General features: G+C 35.7%; 2 protein-coding genes across 2 annotated transcripts; one reads left to right on the forward strand and one right to left on the reverse strand.

The window, feature by feature from the left end:
• Window positions 3,274-6,279, reverse strand: LOC109232770 (aluminum-activated malate transporter 13-like). The gene is made up of 6 exons (XM_019398502.1): window positions 5,951-6,279; window positions 5,714-5,854; window positions 5,080-5,349; window positions 4,570-4,679; window positions 4,334-4,477; window positions 3,274-3,916 (listed from the first exon to the last, which is right to left on the reverse strand). The coding sequence occupies exons 1-6, from the start codon at window positions 6,225-6,227 to the stop codon at window positions 3,593-3,595; spliced, it is 1,266 nt and encodes a 421-aa protein (XP_019254047.1). The 5' UTR covers window positions 6,228-6,279; the 3' UTR covers window positions 3,274-3,592.
• On the forward strand, window positions 15,811-16,674 carry LOC109232609. Its single transcript, XM_019398369.1, has 2 exons — window positions 15,811-16,242; window positions 16,324-16,674. Exons 1-2 carry the CDS (start codon window positions 15,811-15,813, stop codon window positions 16,672-16,674), a joined length of 783 nt encoding a protein of 260 aa, XP_019253914.1.

Below are 21,661 nucleotides of genomic sequence, written 5' to 3' on the forward strand. Positions count from 1 at the left end.
GTGGGTGGATGGTGTAGAAAAATAAAAAATCAGAAAATTGAAAATACAAAAAAATAAAATAAAATTGGGGCAACTAAGTAAATTTCTTGATAAGTTGGGTTGAGATCCCTTTTTTTGTGAGCTTCATGGATTGCATTTGGGCTACTTCATGTGTTAGAATGAGCTATTTTAGAAAAAATTTCAAAAACCACTATTGTTTAATGGCTATTAACTTTCTATAGCTACCATATAGATAATTACTTCCTATAGCTACTATTCAGTTGTTACAGTTGTATATTCGCGCTGCTGTATTCATGAATACAGCAGCAAAAAAGGCCAAAAAATCAAGGTAGTTCATCTGTACGCGCATGTATTCACATGTATTCGCGCCATGTATTCATGAATACAGCAGCAAAAAGCGCCTCAAATAAGGACAGTCCAGCTGTACGCGCATGTATTCACATGTATTCGCTGCTGTATTCATGAATACAGCAGTAAAAAATACCTAAAATCAGGGCAATCCAGCTGTATGCGCATGTATTCACATGTATTCGCGCCATGTATTCATGAATACAGTAACGACAATCACCTTAAAAATAAGTATATCCAGTTATCTAAGAGAGAAGAAAAACATAAATAACGTATTTCATGTCTTATTTCATGCCTCAATGGTAATATATACCATAAATACTTATTTTGCTATAAAATATAAAAGGTAGCTATAGAAAATAATTTTTAAAATAATTTTGATTTATAATAAATAGGGTGTATACCTTTGATATAGGAGGTAAAATTTCCTAAAAAATCATTGATTACCTTGGGTTCAGCCCAAATAGACCCATGACCTAAAATATTTGTAGCCCAACCCATTAATCTTTATGCGTTGGACGAATTGGATGGATTTGAGCTCAAATTGTCACCCCTAGTTTTTTCCCCTTTCCATATTTCTACCTTGTGAAACAAAAGTATTAAACCTTTTCTTGCAAATTATTGATAATTAAAACTTGCCGGAAAGGTTTGTTTTGTCAGATACTATATACTCCGAATTATGTTTCACTGTCATGAGATTTCATACGTATATATAAAACTGTATAACAATATATAAAAACGTATAACACGTCGAGACAAATTCTGTTTGATTTTAAGTTGTAATTTTTGGTTCAAAATCTGACCAAATCTCCACAAAAGGTTCCAGATTTCATATACAATCTCCTTAGACTATTTTCAATAATTCTAAACAACACGCTCCAAATTTCTCAACGAAAAAAAAAAAAAAATCAGTTTGAAAATTCAAACCCACTTCTTGAGTGCAAAGAATGGTGAATACCTTCTTAATATGATTTTTACTACTCAAATCTTACAAAGTAAGTACTCTAACCACGATTTGAGCTCCAAACTCAACAATAAATCGAGTTTGGCGACTAACAATCAAGAGGCAGCCGAGTTGAAGAAGAGAAATAGAGGAAGTAACCTAACTTTCAATTGTATACATGGACTAATCCGAGTAAGGACAAAAAAAATATGTAAAAATAGCACGGGATAGTCAGTTTTCGGACTAGTAATTGAAAAATAGCCAGCGTTTGTAAAGTCATTAAAAAATAGCCACTATTTTGGTGCATCACGGAAAGTTCCAGCATAATATACTGGAGATTAGTGTACTTGTGTATGAACTTTCAGCATATTATGCTGGAATGCCAACACGCGAAAAGTTCCAGCATAATATACTAGAGATTGGAGCACTAGTATATTATGCTGGAATATTTTTCGGATTTGGAATAGTGTTTTCGTTCAGATTTATCTTTACATGAAACTGGCTAAATTCTTTTGAAACCGTAGCTATTTTGCAATGATCACTTGTAAAACTGGCTATTTTTGAATTTCTCCCAAAAAACATGGCTGATTTTGCATAAGTTTAGGTGATTCTAAAATACAAAATTGACCAAAAACAATTGCATTCGTTAGCTAACAAGTATATATACGTATAATATATTTTATCGGTTATTATTTCGGATGCGACTAAAAATAAACGTTTCTCTATAAAAATATCTTAAAGCATCCACCCGTTAGAGCCCAATTGGAATGATTTTAGGGGAATTTGATACATATTTAGCCCAAATTTATTACCCGTATCTACCCATTATAAACTTTGTTTCAATTTGTACACATTTTATCCTAAATAATTACCAGACCTACCAACTTATTCATGTAGCCAGTAGTGTTCTTTCCTTAAGTTATTTTTCACCTTCTCTTTTTAAAACCTCACTCTTCTCTCTTCTCACCAAAGTTCCTTATCTAATTCATCTTCACCATATTTAATTTTTCAAACTAATTCAGACCAAAATTTCACTGACCAATCCCTTCTCAATAAACCAAAAAAATCATCTTTGCACTTTCGCTGCTTTTTCCAATATGCCAAAATTTGATTCGATCATTTCGGTATTATTGCTCACTATTGTCCTACTTTATTTTTATAAATACACCCAATCCATGATTTCTATTATTTTTTGTTTCTTTTTTTATTCATTAAAAGGCTTTATACCTCTCTCTTGAATAATTGCCATTTTTCTTTGTTACATAAAATTACTTCTTGAAAGGCATATTAAAGGTAAAGCTCAGAAATAATTAACACACGATCTTTAGAAATTATTGACTTGAGTTAGCTTAATTTGGGTGCTTTTGGAAATTAACTCCAATCTTTATTAATTGCTGGCTAATTTTAAAATTTTGACATTATGTAAAGGGAAATAATTATTTTTGCCGCTCAACAATGGATTCTTCCTCATGTCAATTAAAAGTTTGTGCTTACATGGATTTAGTAGAAACACTTCAAAGTAGTCGATACAATATCAAATATGAAAAAAATAATAATTAAAATTTCATGTGTATAAGTTGAAAATTGTATCTAATTTTTTGTGTGTGCTTGGAGTGTTTTGCAATTGAAATTCATTGGATGTTATTATTAAATGTGTAGATTATGGTGGTAATACTGATTTTCGAATTTATGTCAAAATTGAGTTGAACTAGCAAAAAGACAAAATTTATTATATATCAAAATGTTATACTGTATACCATATTGGTATACAATAATTAATTCAAGAGTATATAATTAATTACAACACTATACTGCTACTACTTTTTTTTAAAGGAATTAACCGGTCCTCAATGATATCCTGATAGTATGTAATATATACTACGCGAGTATTATAGAAGACTAATGAGTTTCTTTTACAAGTCCTCTTTGATACCCTGTTAGTATGATATACCATGTTGGTATCATAGAGGACGACTGAGTGTTTTTCTTAAAGAAATGAATCAAAACTCTACGATACCTTATCAGTATATGATATATGTCACGTGGGCAGGATTCAGTAGCTTTGACCCAATTTTTATATTTGTGCTAAAAATTTAATTTATATATATAAATAATTTATTTAGAATGGCCAGTAAGTTAGCTTATTCTCGAACCCATAACCCATAAACTCAAAATGGTAGCTCGGCTGGATCATAATTTTCCCAACTAATGGAGTAGCGCTTGTCTCTTTATCGTACTGCGGTACTGCCCATATTTCTATTATATAGGGGCACCAGTAATTTACAGCTGAGTAGATTAAAGTCAGACATCAACTTTTTTGTTGTGAAACCGAGCAATTTCACCAAGTTCTTCCACTTTTATAGCCACCATTTCTACCTTCTCCACCAACTCTAACAAATGAAATATAAAGCTTGCCAACCCAAGATTTTCAGTCGAATTCTCCAATGTTTTTACAAGGAGACTTAGCTCCTGTATCATGCATTGTGTTCTCGGACTTATCAAAACTTTAGTACGACATATTTTCATGTCCCTTATGCTCTCTCCAACCTCTTTCAAAATCCATGCAATTGACAATCCTATTGTTTCACATAGCTCCTTTATGCTGTCTCTTTGTGTTGTGGATGGCTGCTCATCAGTACCAAATAGAAAGTAACATGAAATTTTGAGTCAACTTTTGGACGAATAAATTGAAGAAAAGTGAAAATCTAAACAAGAAAGTACTACTTCCGGTCTATATACTCTATTATATGTTGGCAACCTGAATTTGTTCAATATATTTAATATTTTAGGAAAACTTACAATTAAGTGAGACGTTTAATTTGGTGGTTTTTGCAGGTACTATAAAAATTCTTATAATTAAGGGTCTTGAATGTCATTCTTAAATAGTGTGCAAAAATCTTAAAAGACAGATAAGATAGACCGGAGATAGTACTTCTTTCATTCCAAAGCTTCTTTAAGAAATAACCATTGATTATTTCTTAAACAAGTTCTTAATATTTTGAAAGGAAAACGAAATAAAATTAAGTGTTTCAGTATTTTTACCTGTCTGACTGATTGAACACAACCTTTGAATGAGAGAACGGATGCCGCAAGCTCCCTTAGAACCTCTCCAATTTGCAAGTACTTCTCCCATGGATAAAAGAATCCAAATTTCCCATGCCAAGGTTCCCACTTCGCAAAATTTGACTGAAATAGTTCTCATATTATTATTATTTTAATAAAATATTTATATCCAACATAATTGCTTTCCTAGTAAGAATTGTTAAAGTATAATATACCAGTGACTCATCACTGGACTTGGAATGCAGCACTGATTTGCATCCACTGACGTCAATAGTTGGTTGTTTTTCTTTATCATCGGCTATCTTAAAATATTCCTCTAAGCACCCTGAAAATTTACGAGAAACACGTTAAAAATCACAACCAATGAGTAAGATATATACATTAGGAAAATTTTCAAAAGTAGTATATTAGTTCTAAGTTTAAGTTTAATTTTATGCACTGGCGGTGCAAAATATTTGCAAAATCAAGTCATTTGTAAAGGTAACAAGCAAATTTCGATCATAAGTATTACTACTATTTACTAATCTGGTAAAAAAATGTTAATTAGCGTGGTATCACAGGTTAAACTACACTAATAATAAGATAAATCTTTAAATAGTCAATCCATTATTTCAAGACTATTACTAAGCCTAAAATTAAGATGGCAATGGATTAATTGTTCATGTTCATTTACGTAAAAAGATATATAATATATTGGGAGGAAATAAATAAATATGGAATGTTACCTTGGATAGAAGAGGCAAGTTTATCAAACTTAGAAGCAGTGGAGGAATGAAGTTCATCACTAGCCCAGATGGGGTAGATGAAACTTGTAAATATGCAGACAGCAAAACCCATACCAATGGTGGAAAGTCTCTCTCCAGCCAATTTCATGATTTTGTCAGCTCTTACTCCAGACACTACTACCAAATTGAATGTCAATATGAAGATCATAACTCCATAGTCATATCTCTTCTTCACGCTTGGTATCATCCTTGAGTACGTTGCACCAGCACCTGTTTATAATATTACCATTATTGTTATATATATATACCTTTATTATTAGGAAACAAGTTATATATTCTGACAGTGTAAGGAAGTTTTTCACTTTAACTGATATAGCAGGTTATCTGTTTTATTTTTCAACTTTTAGTATGGATAGTTACGTGTAGTTTTTTGTAGGCGACCTGATATTTAAGTATAATATAATGTCCAAATTAAGTGAAAGTTGTAGCCTGAAATAAGTGAACTAGTAATCTAAAAATAAATTAGATAATCTGTTATAGTAGATTAAATTACACTGTTAATGTATAGTTAGAAGTTAAACTCTTATTATTAGCTTCATTTTAGTAACATTATTATTGTGAGGACAATATTTACCAATGACAATCACAGAGATGCCAACAACTAAGGCTCCGCCAATTTCTCCACTTTTGTCAGCTAAAATTGCAGCCATACATCCCAATCCTCCGCCCAATACTGTACCAATCGCTCGGTTTATGCCTTTGCTTAGTGTAGCACCTGACATCATTGGAATTAATTTATTTATACTAATAGGGAAAACATAAGTATATGATAGAAATTTTTACACTATGTCACCATAGTTAAATGATAAACCTGCGTAGAACTCGAAGACAACTACAACAGTCATAATAGCCCACATGGCATTTTGTCCAACTTTCTGGAACAGAGGATCCAAAAGATATAAAAGCGACACCAATACCAAAGCCAGCCCAACTTTAACACTATGTATTATTTTCCTCATATCACACTTGCTTGTTCTATCCTTGAGAGATGAAACAATATCAATAAAGGAAAGTTTAGGTTTCTGCTTCTTTTGGTCATGTTGAGAAATAATTTCTCCATTTGGAACAGGTACAACGTTGGAGATCATAATGCCTATTCCTTAATATTTCTTCAAAGAACATGTGAGTATATGCAGAGAAGGACAGGGGGAATCAAAGAAGGGAATATTGTCTATATATAGGACTTAATCAGACTACTTATAATGCAGCTCGGATATTGTGGATACAGCACTTCCTTTTGCACGCTCGGCCCCCATTGGTTTGGCTAAAAGAGGTGTGACAAACGAAATTTCCATGGCCTTTTACATGTTTTGCTATTTCTGGTAAGAGTTTAAATTATGTATTCGAATGATATATACAAGTAATTAACCCTCATTTAAATGTAATATTTATAATCTTTAAAATAAAGCAGGTTGCCTGCTACAACATGTAAAGACGACTCGATAATATAAAAATTTCTAACATTGAAAATGTATAAAACTTAAACTCTTTTAGTAATTGTACAGTTTAAAGTCCCACGCTGATTGAGGTAATCTACTATTTTCTCTTATATGATCTTGAACAATTTCACTTTATGAGTTAGTTTTGTCGGGTTGAGCTAGTCACAATGTCCATTTTCTTATTATGGTACACAACCAAACTCATTTATATCTTTGAATTTGGACAATTTTCTAACTCATCAACTAATTACTTTTTGAAGTTTAGTTAGAACTAATGTTGATTTTTCTTAACAAGTACTCCCTTATTAAAAGTTGTGAGTATACGCGTCTTTTAACTTTTATGAGCTACAGTGACTTTAAGTGGAGCATCACATGCTCAGCACCATCCTAAACTTTGGTACTTGCTCTTCATGGTGAAAATTAAATGCAAACTAAATCATTTGGAAATTATTAAGGGTAAATTATATGTTTTGTTTGATGAATTTGTTGAGGATGTTTTTTGACCTCTGAAATTCGTACTTTCTTGTGCATAACTTTTGGAATTCAATTTCAGTTTTATGCGTTCATTTTCTAGATTGAGCATATTACAAAACCTATATATAGTTCAACCTAAGATTAATTGTTTTTAATTCTATAAGAAAAAATAAGGGCAATAAGGCTATGAGTGCTCATCATGCTCATAAATCATCATGCTGTAAAAGATGGGGGCTTCTCAGTCAATTAATTGCGCACTTATCAAACAACATTAGAGTATTTCTTGTTCATCATCAAGAGTTTCAATAGACGTAGGAAGCATACCAACATGATACCAATAACATGTCTAAATCAACTAAGAACATTATATTTTTATGGCAAACAGGAGGAAATACGATCATATATAGCACGTACGTAGTTGGCAAAGGAAGTTCAATTTTGTTGAGTGTTAATATTTTGTTAATCTTGCTGATCAAATATCCAATGGGTTCTTAATTAGTCCTTTGAAAATATTTGGAGATCTAGATCAATGAAATGAAAGGTCGATGATGGTGAAACATTTTTTGAGATTTTGTTCAATCCATTCGTACGAAGCAACACGGAAGCAAAGTTAAATACGTTCACAACTTAAATATTTGTACTTTCCAAAAACTTCCACAACAAACTTATATATATATATATATATATATATATATATATAAATCTTTGACCATGAACTTGTACTGCCACATTCTCAGATATGGGTTCTAGCACCTAATTAAATAGTTTAGATTCCCTAAATTGAGAAGCTAGTTGTATGTGATGTAATGAAGAGTATCAAGCTTTCAATTCTTTACAAAAAGATAAAAGAAAAAAAAGATACTCAATGTTTTCATTCAAAATTATTTTTATATCATTAGATCTCATGATACGTATAAACATAACACTCGTACTTGAATCTTTTGTCAAATACGTAAGAATAACAAAAGAAGAAAAAGAAAATATGTACTAGATCAGAAAAATAAATCTGGAAGCCAGTGAGGAAAAAAGAGTCAAAAAAGAAGAATAGTTATATTGGTGGAGAATGATTAAGATTTATAGACAAGTTAGACGTCCCTTTGAAAGCCAGGCTAACCAATTGCAAAAAGGACTTCATCTCCAAGCGTAAACCTACTAATATCCTAGGTCTTTTAATGTTAGAACCACTACACATTGTCCATTTTCATTCAGTTTATTGTCTGCTTCTGAATGATGACAGCCTTGTTTCTTTCCTCTTTGGGGCACAGAGGTGTCAAATGGGCAGGTCAGATCGATTTTGGACGGGTCAAAATGCGTTGAGTCGATGAATGGGCAAGTCACTCAAAAGTTACTTGGGCTGAGATGAACTGGATCAAAATGGGCTAAATTTGGGTCATAGCCAAACTAGCACAACTCTCACCAAACTTTAATTTATATGTGTTTTTTTTTAATAAATTGTATAATTACTAATAAGATTTTCTTACTTTTGTTATGGCCATATACAACATATCAAACATAAAAGAATTATTCTAAGATATTTTGGAAGAGTTACTCATTGATCAATTAGAGCTAAAAATCAATCCAATTTTAAATAAGTTGAGATGAATTGGGTCAAGATGCACTGAGTTTAATAAATGGGCGAGTCAATAACCAATCCAACCTTGAATAGGTTGGACGGCTCATTTGGGCTTGGGCCAAATTTAACGGTCCTTCTAATCCTCTTAGTTTACAATGCTATAGTTTTGAAGATAAAACCATGACATTTTAACAGTTGAGGTCAGCTTGGGGCATTTGCATCTATACCCGCTTTTTGTGCCATATTTTAACCTGTGCCCACTTTGCAAAAAAAATTGCAAGCGTACCCGCTTTTTTCACATAACTTCAGCATACGGGGCTGAAGTAGCAAAGGCAATCACACAAAACTTCAGCATTTTAGTAGCCGGGCCTGAAGTTCAGCTCTAGAGCTGAAGTTTTTGTTTTGTAACTCGCGAACTTCAGCTCTAGAGCTGAAGTTTTATTTTATAAGTTTTTGTTTAGTAATCGGGAAACTTCAGCTCCAGTTATAAAATAAAAACTTCAGCTCTAGAGCTGAAGTTTTTATTTTATAAGTTTTTGTTTAGTAATCGGGAAACTTCAGCTCTAGAGCTGAAGTTTTTATTTAGTAACCGGGAAACTTCAGCTCTTGCCAGTTATAAAATAAATATAAGCTTTTGTTTAGTATTGCAGGTGCAAACATGTCAGCTGTTAGCGTTTCTTCGTCTAGCTTGCTCAAAGGTGCACCATCAATACAATCCTCTACTTTCACTAGGCAGCGACGTGCTTTAAGTTCTGTAAAGAGTATTTCCAAAGCATTCGGCATGAAGTCTTCCTTTACCTTCAAAGTATCAGCAATGGCAACGTACAAGGTGAAACTAGTCGGGCCTGACGGTAATGAAAGAAGAAGAAGAAGAAAATGAAGGAGGAGAAGGAGGAGGAGAAAGGAGGCTGAAGTTATTTAAAAAGTGGATACAAGTTAAAAGTTTTAAAAAAAATGGGCATAAGTTAAATGGGGGCGAGCAAATAGAGCGCCCGTGCAATTTTTACGGTCAGCTTGGGGAAAACTCAAAAAGTGATAAAGATATTTCTGTGGAAATATGTGATCACCTTTTATCTGAAATTTTGAACAACTAGAGAAAGTATATATTTTTTTTTATACATAATTATCTGCAAAAAGTCCTCCAAAATGCGAACGTGATTATTTTCATGGGCAAACATATGAAAATTATAGATAAAAGGATAATAATGAAATTTGAAGTCAAGACTTAGCTTGTTATATTATATATTTGCTAACAACTCACATGAAATCTCGAACGTTAAAGACATTACATATAATTTATTTACTACATTCATTTATGAAATCCTGATTCATTTCGTAGTATGCTGCCTGTAATGGAACTCTTCATGATGAATACGAATTAAGAAAGGGAAGCAGAAATAATTTCCAGTATTATCATCATCATAGTATATTGGTTGTACTATGGTCCGTACACTTTTTTTTTTTTTTGGCTTCATCAACCCACTACTAGCAGAATCCAGATGATATTATATTCCCCCTCCGCAGAAAGTGAAAGGAAGCTAATGGAAGAGGAAACTTTAAACTCTGGTGATTATGATCATGACTTTTTCATTTTATTAACATTTTAATAAGGGTTTCTTTAGTCATATATATTTTATTGACATTGTGTTTGATTCCATTTTTGGGTTATAAAATGGAATCAGATATATTTGTTTTTATTCAATAGTGATACTTTATATGATTTCGCTTTGTATAATATACTAGTTCCTCTAGGCTCTATCTTATTTGAATTTCAGTGTTTCATCTTCTCATTTTACAACTCGTTTTACATGAGCTCCAGTATACTGGAGGAAAATCAGCAAATAAAAGTATTTTTGAATCCGGATATTGGATAGGCTAAGCTAGATGTAGCGGCATCTCTCTCTGCTTTTTGCTGTCAAGCTCGAGAATGTTTTTACGACTTTGACTTTTATACATGATCAATGTTTTACATAATTAGATCGTTTATAAAGTAGATGTCTACACTAAACATTGGTACATAATTCAAAAATATAGTCACCAACATACTACAACATATTGGTTAAAGCACGCACAATAGCTACTTATAATATACGGAGAAGGGTCAAATATACCTTTCTACTATGAGAAAATATTTAAATATATCCCTCGTTATACTTTCGGGCCATATATATCACTGCCGTAATATTATTGGTTCAAATATATCCCTCTTTCGTTAAGTTTGTCCAAGGTGGACATCCAATCCTACGTGGCACTAACATTTGATGAGGTGGATGTCACGTGGCATGCCACCTCAGCGCCCCTAACCCATTTTACCCCTCCCTTCTATTTTTTTCCATCACTAAACTTTCCTTCCCCTCGAAGAAAATCTTAGTGGTGGAAAAACAAATAGGGGAGGGATAAAATGGGTTAGGGGCACTGAGGTGGCATGCTACGTGACATCCACCTCATCAAATGATAGTGTCATGTAGGAATTAGGATTGGATGTCCACCTTGGACAAACTTAGCGGAAGAGGGGTATATTTGAACCAATTGTAATACGGTAGGGGCATACTGAAAGTACAACGAAGGGTATATTTAAACCTTTTCTCATAGTACAAGAATTTATTTGACTCTTTTCCGTATAATATATAACTTCAATCATTTCCCCTTATGTTCGATCTCTGAGTAATATTCATAACAATGGATCCAAGCTTATTCCTAACAGTGTAATTAATTTTACCCAATCATCTTGGTATTTAGAAATCAATTGCAGCCGTGCAGGGTTACTAACTGTTTATAATCCACATGAACGGATAATTTGACAAGAGCAAGGCCGGCTCTAACGGGTAAGGTATGGGGGCCCATTTTTTTGAAATAATATATATTTTATAGGTATTTAAAAAAAAATATATAATACTTTTGTACTTTTCATATAAAAGAAAAAAAAAACCTTTTAGACATGTAAATAAAATAAAGATTTGACTTACTTAAAAATGATAAATGAATAGTTCACACATATGTAATTATTAGCATTGCAACAAGGGCTGCAACTAGCAGCAACTCATACTTTGAGGCCAATTGAAATCAAAACCGACTCCACTGAAGCCTTACACCTGCTGGAACATTGCATCCCTATTTATCAAATACTAATAAATTCTTGCAGGTGCCTATTGAAGAAGTTGGGAATTCAGTGGTCCGGCGTACCTTTCGCGAGGGAAACAATGCAGCTCACTTTTTGGCCAAGAAAGTATCCAAGCAAGCCATGTGCAACCATCTTTCAGTATTCTGGCATCAGCCTACAACCGTATACAACAGTTTGCAAGCTGATAAGGAAGCAGTACCTAAAGAAAAAATAGTATCAGTTTCTATGTGTAATAACTTGGCTCGGCTTGGAAACCTAAGCGTACTTCATATAGAAGACGCTACTACTACTAGTACTTCTACTCCCGTAATGATGGCTCATAATAGAGCACTTGTAACAGACTAGTATTATCTATAAAATCATCCTTTTAACCAAAAAAAAAAAAAAGCAATTCCACTTTTTTCTCCTTTCTCAATGTTTCAATCTTACTCTTCATATTCCAGAACATACATACCTTTTTGCTTTCTCTTTATTCTTGCTCAACTTCTTGAATTGTTTCTCCAATATTTCTTTCTTTCTAAAAAAATTTATTATTCATCTTCTTTCACCAAAAAATTATTAGTTCAAAATATTTTTAAGATTCCAATAATTCTATACTTCTATTACTCTATAAACAAATGTAGTATAGTTTTCAAGATTTAGAGCAAGAATTTTGAAATAGACAAGCAACAACTAGATATATTGGAATCAAAGTCTTCATTCTTCAAACTTCTTGAATCAGTAATCGGGTTTTAACTTTCTAGTATTATTTTTATTTATTATTTGGTATTTCATTAATTTTACTCCATACAACTAGATATATTGGAATCAAAGTCTTCATTCTTCAAACTCCTTGAATCAGTAATCGGGTTTTAACTTTCTAGTATTATTTTTATTTGTTATTTGGTATTTCTTTAATTTTACTCCATACATATCGTTTTTTTTTTTAGAATTTAAATATGTCAACAAGAAAATATGAATTCAGTTATTCAAAAATCCAAAAGAAAAGAAAAGTTGAAAATTTAATAAAATTTCAAAAAGCTCTTGATAAAGTTTTGATAAACAATAAAAAAACTAAATCGAAAAGATGTAGGAGAATGTTCCGTAGATGAACAGTTCATATAACAGTTGCTTTAGTAGAAAGAACAAAATTAAAATTGATAAAATCTTACCTAAGATTAGCAATGTCTTAAGAAAGATTAAATGTCTTGGCTATATTATCAATTGAAAAGAAATTATTAGAAAAGAATCGATTATAAATTTTTTTTATCAACTTTGTATCTTATAAAGCTAGAAGAATAGTTTTTAAATAAAAATGTATATTATAACGTTCTTATAAATATTTAGGCATAAACTTTGGCCTTAGGCCTCAAATGCGTTTGAGCCACCCGGACAAGAGAAGTATGTAACGTAGTGGGGGAACTTATCAAACTATATTGAACTTAAAAAATTCGATACTTTTAATTAAATTCTTTTTATGACAAAGTATTGATTGAACGGACATTATTTAATTCGACAATTCATCACACGCATCGAACACGGAATGCCAATTGAATAATGGAGAAACGGTATTAGGTAGGATGAAGACAAAAGTACCCACTCTTTTTTATTAAATATATATATTAAAGCTTTCTGGTTTGATACCCTTTATAATAATGACCACTTTTCATCTTAGTACTATTTTCTCTATGTATATTCTTGTAGTTTACTAGTTTGGACGGACACCTGGTTAAGTTGGAGACAATCATTCATGTGATTTTGATCGAAACCTGCCTTTATTTTGTCTCTTCTAGGAATAATAATAATAATAATGTACATAAATTAGGGTGTTTATGTCTCAGGTGATCCCGTCTCCCATTATGTTTCCAACTTCTAATCCGTGTAATCACTATCTCTCCAAAGTTTGGATTACATGCCCCCTTCTTTGAATGACACGCGGAGTCTAGAAATTTTAATTAAAGGATTCAAAAAATAAGAAAATGTCACATCTGATGTTCAAGCTTTCTATCGAACCTAATATTGGAATTGTGTGTTGTATGGAGTAAAATTGATTAATGACAGTTGAGCGAATGACGAAGTGACACGTGGAACTAAAGACAGATGGTATGTGAGTAAGTAAGTAGCTGACACAGGATGCAAGAGTGCAATCAGTGTTAAACAAGCCCCGAAGACAGAGCAGCCCGTAGCAAATACTCAAAGCATTGCCATCGGGTGACATTCAATAGGCAGTCGCTACGGAGAATATCTGTATTTATAACCAACCGTTATGCACCATCAATGGCTATAAAATAGAAGGATTAGCATCCATTGTAAACACGAAATATTCTGTACACAAAAAGCTATAATTTATTGTCATATTACGCTCAATTTTAATACTTGAACATTGCATTCACTCTCGTCATCAAAAAGGCTAGGTTTTGAGTCAGGCTTGTTATATTCTTTAATTTTATTTGGCAATCTTACTTTTGTTCTCCTTTACTTATTATTTTTGGGTTAAATCGTTTTACTTATCTATAAACCACGCTATAAATTCAACTGTACCATTTTACGGGCAAACGGTTTGGCATAGACAGTTGCGTAATTGCTTTGATCCATTCGTTTGTTACTAACAAGTTTCGATCCTTTCCTTAGTAAAAATCAGATATGGTAGCTAATGATATCAACAATGCTTACAATGTTCGAGCACACGATGAACGAGAAGATGTGTTCTAGCAAGATGATTCAATCATCGAAACCCACAATGAAGGGGACGAACTAACCCCGGTTCGCGGAGGACAATATCCTCAGCATGTGCAGGGCCCGACTCCTGATGATGCGGAGGATGAGCACGTTGGCGAAGCAGTCAAAATCTTGAGAGGACAACAAAAGACGATTATGGATCACCTCAAGATCGTGTGATGACGGAATTAAAGCAGGCGTTATCGGATGCTTCCAATAACGCTAATGGAAGGGCTCCGGTTTCTCCCATTGTTCCCGCAAATCAGACGGCTCAAAGAACCGATAACAACACTCCAAGGGATGAAGTCGGTTTTGACGAAGCCAGAGGGATCGATAGTGGATCTGGGAATAACAACTTGAATGATCCTTTCAAAATCAAGCTCGTGAGATTCATGAGAGAAATTAATCAACGAAAGGACCAAAAAGCGAAGGAGTTTCATGCTCGGATGGATCAGATCCCAGGCGCGTCGCCGGTGTTAAAAGATCTAAATACGAGGAAGCATACTTATTTGCCGTTTAAGCCAAGCACGACACCAGAGCAGATCCCAAAGAGGTGTAAGATGCCGGATATTCTGAAGTATGATCGGACATCGGACCCATAGGAGCACATCACGACCTACACCACAACAGTTAAAGGAAACGACTTGGCTCAGCATGAGATCGAGTCGGTTTTGTTGAAAAAGTTTGGCGAAACTCTCACGAAGGGTGCCCTGACATGGTATTCTCTCTTACCTGAGAATTCAATCACTTCTTAAATACTTGCAGATACATTCATCAAAGCTCATGCTGGAGCAAGAAAGGTCCAGGCCAGGAAGGCAGATACATTCAGAATTTTGCAAGGAGAATCCGAGCTGCTGCGAGAATTTGTGATCCGGTTCCAAAAAGAAAGGATGCTGTTACCAGCGATTCCGGACGAGTGGGCAGCGAAGGCGTTTACCAAGGATCTCAATTCGTTGAGTTCCAATGCCTCCCGTAAATTGAAGGAGAGCTTGCTCGTGTTTCAGACAATCACATGGGCAGATGTTCACAATTGCTACGAGTCGAAGATAAGGGTAAAAGATGATCAACTTGGTTCCTCCGCATCCTCCAAAGGAAGGAGTCGCGATTGGAATCTAGATAAAATTGAAAATGATTTTGATGTGGATCGAACACACTCTAGGAGTCTTTTTCAACCTTACGAGAGAGCCAACGGGCGTGGTAACAAGGGATTCCATTCATTGGATTGGTTCATTTCTGATAGAAGGACGGATCGCGGTTGGAGTAGCAGATCATTGCAGGAGAAAGAGGCACCGGGGTCTCGATATTCATCGTCCCCCAGGCTATCCGACTAAAAATTCAATATTAGCCTGGTAGAAATGTTGACGGTAATGAGGACTAGTAAAGAAGCTCAGTTCCCGAAGCCAGTCCGGTCGGATCCTAGCCAAAGGGATCACAATCTATGGTGTGAATATTACAGGACTCATGACCATAAGATTGGGGACTACCAACGTCTTCGTGAAAAGGTGGCGACATTGTTGAAGAATGGTCACCTCAGAGAGTTTTTTAGTGATCACACTAAAAACAAATATGGAAGAGACCGGGACAATGCGGGGCCATCAAAGCCAGCAGCATGGTCTTCTCAGATGACAATCAACATGATGTTCGGAGGGGATGAGGTCAATGGAGTAACATTTTCGGTGGAAAAAAAAACGAAGATATCACTGACTCATGGCAGGAGAGTCCAAGAAAGCTCAGAAGATGACATCACCTTCATAGAGGAGGATGCAGATGGACTTCTTCTACCACACAATGATGCTTTGGTAATCTTACTGAATATTTTAGATTTCAAGATTAAGCGTGTTTTGGTTGATCCAGGAAGTTCGACCAACATCATTCAATAGAGACTTTTGGAGCAAGCGAAGTTAGCCGAAAATATCATTCCGGCAACAAAACTTCTAGCCGGCTTCAACCTAACGAGTGTGATGACCCGAGGAGAAATTTTGCTGCCCACACATGCTGAAAGTGTAACGAAGACCACACTGATCAAAGTGGTAGATGGCCACATGGGCTATAATGTAATCCTCGGAAGGCTGTGGATACATAAAACAAAGGACGTACCTTCGACCTACCATCAACTGTTAAAGTTTCCGATGCCAGAAGGGGTCAAGAAGATCAGAGGAGATCAACAGGCTGCAAGGGAGATGAACACAGTTACCATTTCCAGTAGCAGGGGCGAGGAAACCAGCAAATAGCATTTATAGGAACCGGTGTCTTCTTCCATTCCGATCGAAGATGATAAAAATGAGGAGCCATCGGAATTATATCAGGTACCAAGATCTTTTCAGGTATCATAGGAGACAGATGCGACCAAATCAACCACAAAAGAGCTTGAACAAGTGACTTTATTCAAAGAACTTTTAAAAAGGAAATTCCATCTAGGAACGGGGTTGAGTCCCGAACTTAGGTTAAACTTATAGGTTTTCTTAAATCTAATGCTGACTGCTTCGCGTGGTCGCATTCAGATATGACAGGTATTCCATTGGAGGTGGCGGTCCACAAACCGAGTCTGGATCTAAACTTCTACCTGTAAGGCAAAATAAACGCCCGATAGCAGAGGTCAGAAATAGGTTTATTAAGGAAGATGTAACCCGATTACTTAACATCACTTCGATTTGAGAGGTTAAATACCCGGAGTGGCTATCTAACTTAGTAGTAGTGCCTAAAAAGTATAATAAATTTATGATGTGTGTAGACTCTGCGGATTTAAATAAGGTGTGCCCCAAAGACTCATTCCCGTTGCCAATCATCAATCAAATGATTGATGCTACGGCCGCGCATGAGTTAATGAGTTATCTTGATGTTTACTCCGGATATAATTAAATTAGGATGAACCCAAAAATCAAGAGAAGACTTCTTTCATCACAAACTTTGGCACATATTTCTATAATGTGATGCCTTTCGGGCTTAAAATGCCAGAGCCACTTATCGGAGGCTCATTAATAAGATGTTTGAAGAACAGATAGGTAAGATGATGGAAGTCTATATTGACGACATGTTAGTTAAGTCTCTTAATGCAGGAGATCATCTGGAAAATCTCTAAGAGACGTTTGACATTCTGAGGAAGTACAACATGAAGCTCAACTCAGAGAAGTGTGTATTGGGGTTGGCTCCGGTAAATTCTTGGGGTTTTCTGGTCTCACAAAGAGGGATCGAAGTAAACATCGACAAAATCAAAGCCATCAAGGATATCCCGGACCAGCTGACAAGTGTGAAAGAAGTACAAAGGTTTACCGGTAGGTTGGAGGCTCTAAGCTGGTTCATCTCAAGGTCCTCGGAGAAGTACCACCACTTCTTTTCACTTTTGAAAAAGAAGAACGACTTCGTGTGGACTCTGGAATGCCAACAGGCACTGAAGGACCTAAAAAGGTACCTATCCAGCCCTCTGTTGTTATCAAAACCGGGGGAGAGTGACCAACTGTTAATATATCTGGCGATCTTGGAAGTAGCGGTAAGCGCCGTATTGGACCTAGAAAATACTGTTAATATATCCCATTTATTACATTAGTAAAATACTATCATGAGCGGAGACATGATATCTGCACCTAGAAAAACTGGCCTTAGCTCTCATAGTTGCCTCTCGAAAGCTTAGGCCTTATGTTCAATGTCATCCAATGGCCGTTATGACAACATTTCCCTTAAGGAATGTTCTTCATAAGCCTGAGCTATCGGGTCATTTGCTTAATGGGCAGTCAAAGTTAGTGAATTCGACATAGAATACAAACCCTGGACTGCAATCAAGTCACAAGTTTTTGCCAAACTCGTGGCTGATTCAAGTCCGGGATTAATGCCTTTGGCTGCTAAAGAAGTAGTGTTGGTATCGGAAATGATATCGGGAGTTTGAACTTTGTTTATGGATGGAGCCTCTAACGTAAAAGGGCCCGGTCTTGGAGTAGTTCTAATCAATCCTTCGGGGGAAACCCTAAGGCAGGCCATCAAAACTGTATCATTAACTAATAATGAAGCCGAGTACGAGGCTTTAGTTGCAGGACTTGAACTAGCTCGGGGACTAGGTTCCGAGGTCATCGAAATAAAGTGTGACTCCCAGCTGGTGGTAAACCAAGTGTAAGGAATTTTCGAAACAAAGGATGAGTGTATGCAAGAGTACTTGAACAAGGTTCAAACATTACTTATACGATTCAGAGAGTGGTCAATCGTCCATATTTCGAGGGAGGAAAATGTGGAGGTAGACGCATTGGCTAATTTGGGTTTGTCCACAGAGATGAAAGGATCTGATTTTGGTACGGTCGTCCAATTGCTGCATTCGGTGTTAGATGTGGATGGCTACTGTGAAGTTAATTCAACCAACTTAATCTGGTACTGGTGGAACGAGTTCATTGAGTATCTCAGACATGGTAAATTACTCGAGGACCCAAAAGTGTCCCGGGCACTATGGACCAAAGCAGCTCGTGACTGTCTTATTGATGGACAGTTATACAGGAGGTCGTTCCAAGGACCATTGGCTTGGTGTCTAGGGGCCTCGGAGGCGGACTACGTGATGAGGGAAGTCCATGAAGGAATCTGCGGAAACCACTCCGGTGCAGACATTGGTACAAAAATGTGACAAATGTCAATTCCATGCATAGTTAGTGCATCAAACAACGGAATTCTACATTCGATGGTGTCACCACGATCGCTCATGAAATGGGGGATGGACATAGTTGGTCCTTTTATCATATGGGCCTGGAAAAGTAAGATTTCATTTAGTTTTAACTGATTATTAGTAAATGAGTTGAAGCAGGTAGTTACCATAAGATCGGAGAATGTGAAGTGGTTGATTTTATATGGGACGATATAATCTGCCGATTAGGAATACTAAAGGAGATTGCTTGTGACAACGAGCCACATTTCATAGGTTCTAAAGTCACAAAGTTTTTGGAAGGTTTAAAGATCAAGCGAATTACGTAATCCCCGTACTACCGAGTGCTAATGGACAAGAGGATTCAACCAAAAAGGTAATTATCCAAAACCTTAAGAAATGTTAGAAGATGCTAAGGGAAATTGGACGGATGAGCTACCGGGTGTTTTATGGGCATATCGGACCATAGCGAAGTCAATCACGGGAGAAACACCCTTTTTGCTCGTGTACGAATCAGAAGCTTTAATACCGGTAGAAATAGGGGAACCGAACCTAGGTTTTTCGATTAAATGAAGAAGCAAACCGTGAAGCGTTGCCGATCAAGCTAGACACAGGGATCTGGCATATGTGAGGATGGTGGCACAAAAGCAAAGGATGGAAAGATATTACAATCGCAGGGCCAACCTCCGATAATTCAAAGTTGGGGATTTGGTTGTAAAGAAAGTCACTTAAGGCACTCGGGAAATCAACGCCGAAAATTTGGGATCGATATGGGAAGGACCTTACCAGATTTCAGCTATAACTGGTAAAGGCTCATACGAATTGGAAAATCAAGATGGAGCTAAATTGCCAAGCGATTGGAACGTGACTCACCTCAAAAGGTATTATTGCTGAAGATCATTGCTGGTACTAAAAGTATGTCCTGCACTCATTTTCCCTTCGATAAGGTTTTATCCCAATTAGATTTTTTGGTAAGGTTTTTAATGAGGCAGCGAGGTAAAGCATACTACGAAGGAAGGATCGTCAGTAAGCTGGTGAATCTAAAAGCAAAGCTCTGTGTGGAACAACGCGTATGGCAATCAACTTGTGGATGGTTAAATAATCTTTGGCCCGATAGCATAACTCGTCTCCCAACACTTTCATCGGCCTCTGGTAATAGATTGTTTATCTATCCACAAGTTGTTTCCATTAATGAGGAAGTAATGCAAAGGCTCGCTATGAAAGAAGTGTCGTCGACGAATGCAAGACTTCTAGTGTTCGATTTCTCATGTCAAGCATCCGAACACTGGGGGTAATAATACATGACAAGATACTAAAAGTGTTACAAAAATCGAGGACTGTTAGAACCGAAATCAATGTCTTATCAAGACCGGGGACTACATGATCATCCCATAGAAATAATTTGTACAAGTTAGCCACATGTATTGACAGCTTTATTTACTTAAGCAAATGAATGTTTATATAAAGATACTTTTAAAGATAAGAGGAATAAATCAAATTCCTTTTATTTTTATCTTTTTCTTTTCCAAATGGTAAGTTAATTTATTTTATCGTTTGAAAGTTAGCAAAAACTTCAAATGCTTGTGCCAGAATTAACATGAGACATACTCTTCAAGAGCACCGTAAATATAAGGGCCCTCTCTTATGAAACCCTCATAGTAAAGGATAGGTTCTGGAAGTGTTTATGCCCGAAATCAAAAGCTATGAATGCGAAAAATAATTTCGAAGCTCTGTCAACTAAATGAAAAAAGAATATCTTTTGCACAACACTTAGGAAACAAGTTTCTTTTATTATTCAAAGCGCCAAACTTAGTAAAAAGTTTTGGCGTAATTACAAAAGGTAAAGAAAACAATATATACATTAGTTCTTGCTGCCAAAACCCGAAGGGAAAGATGAGTCTTCAATGTTGGCAATGTCTTCTTTGGCCTCCTCTAATGTCTCCCTCTTCGTATGATATATGGCATAGGTTTTCTCAAAGACGAGGGAATCTTCTTAGTCCTGGAGTTTTGCTCGGAGCTTATTAATCTGGGATTCTAGCTTTTCATTTTCAACTTTCATTGTGCTGATTTTGGAATCAAGCTCAATGTTGGTGGTTGAGTGAAATCGATTCTGCTCCATGACTCTTTTGAGTCTTTCTTCTATTTTTGCTCTCCTCTTCTTGGCAACACTAGTCTCCTCAGTTTTGGAGTGTAATCTAGCCTCCAAGTTAATAACTTGTTCCATGAAGGAATACTCACGCTCGACAGCAGTAGTCACGGTATCATGAAGCTCAGCCCACTTAGCCTTTGCTTCCTTAAGGTTTTCATGCAGCTGGGCAGCTTAATAGCGATGAGCCATCCTGTCTTGTTCAGACTGCTGCACTCGGGCCTCGAGCTCATCCATTTGAGCGATTTTTGCCTCCAGCACCGGGAGGCGCTTGGCAAGCTGATTCCTTTCAGCCAAAAGTTGATCTCATTCTGAAGCAAGCTCTTGCTTGTCCAGGATCAACCTTTGCAGGCCCTCGGAGGCAAGAAGGTTGGTATAAAGAAGGGATAAAACCAAAGTTATTTACTTCAAAATATAAATAGTAAAGAAGATAGAAGGAAGTGAGATTGTTACCTGC

The sequence above is a fragment of the Nicotiana attenuata genome, chromosome 9 (assembly GCF_001879085.1).
Source record: "Nicotiana attenuata strain UT chromosome 9, NIATTr2, whole genome shotgun sequence".
NCBI classification, from domain to species: domain Eukaryota; kingdom Viridiplantae; phylum Streptophyta; class Magnoliopsida; order Solanales; family Solanaceae; genus Nicotiana; species Nicotiana attenuata.

Coding starts and splice junctions, on each gene's coding strand:
- LOC109232609 (XM_019398369.1), top strand. CDS start 15,811: ATGAGGACTAGTAAAGAAGCTCAGTTCCCGAAGCCAGTCCGGTCGGAT. Junction 16,243..16,323: donor TACCACACAATGATGCTTTG/GTAATCTTACTG, acceptor ATCATTCAATAG/AGACTTTTGGAGCAAGCGAA.
- LOC109232770 (XM_019398502.1), bottom strand. CDS start 6,227: ATGATCTCCAACGTTGTACCTGTTCCAAATGGAGAAATTATTTCTCAA. Junction 5,855..5,950: donor TGTCTTCGAGTTCTACGCAG/GTTTATCATTTA, acceptor CAATGATGTCAG/GTGCTACACTAAGCAAAGGC. Junction 4,478..4,569: donor AGTCCAGTGATGAGTCACTG/GTATATTATACT, acceptor GAACTATTTCAG/TCAAATTTTGCGAAGTGGGA.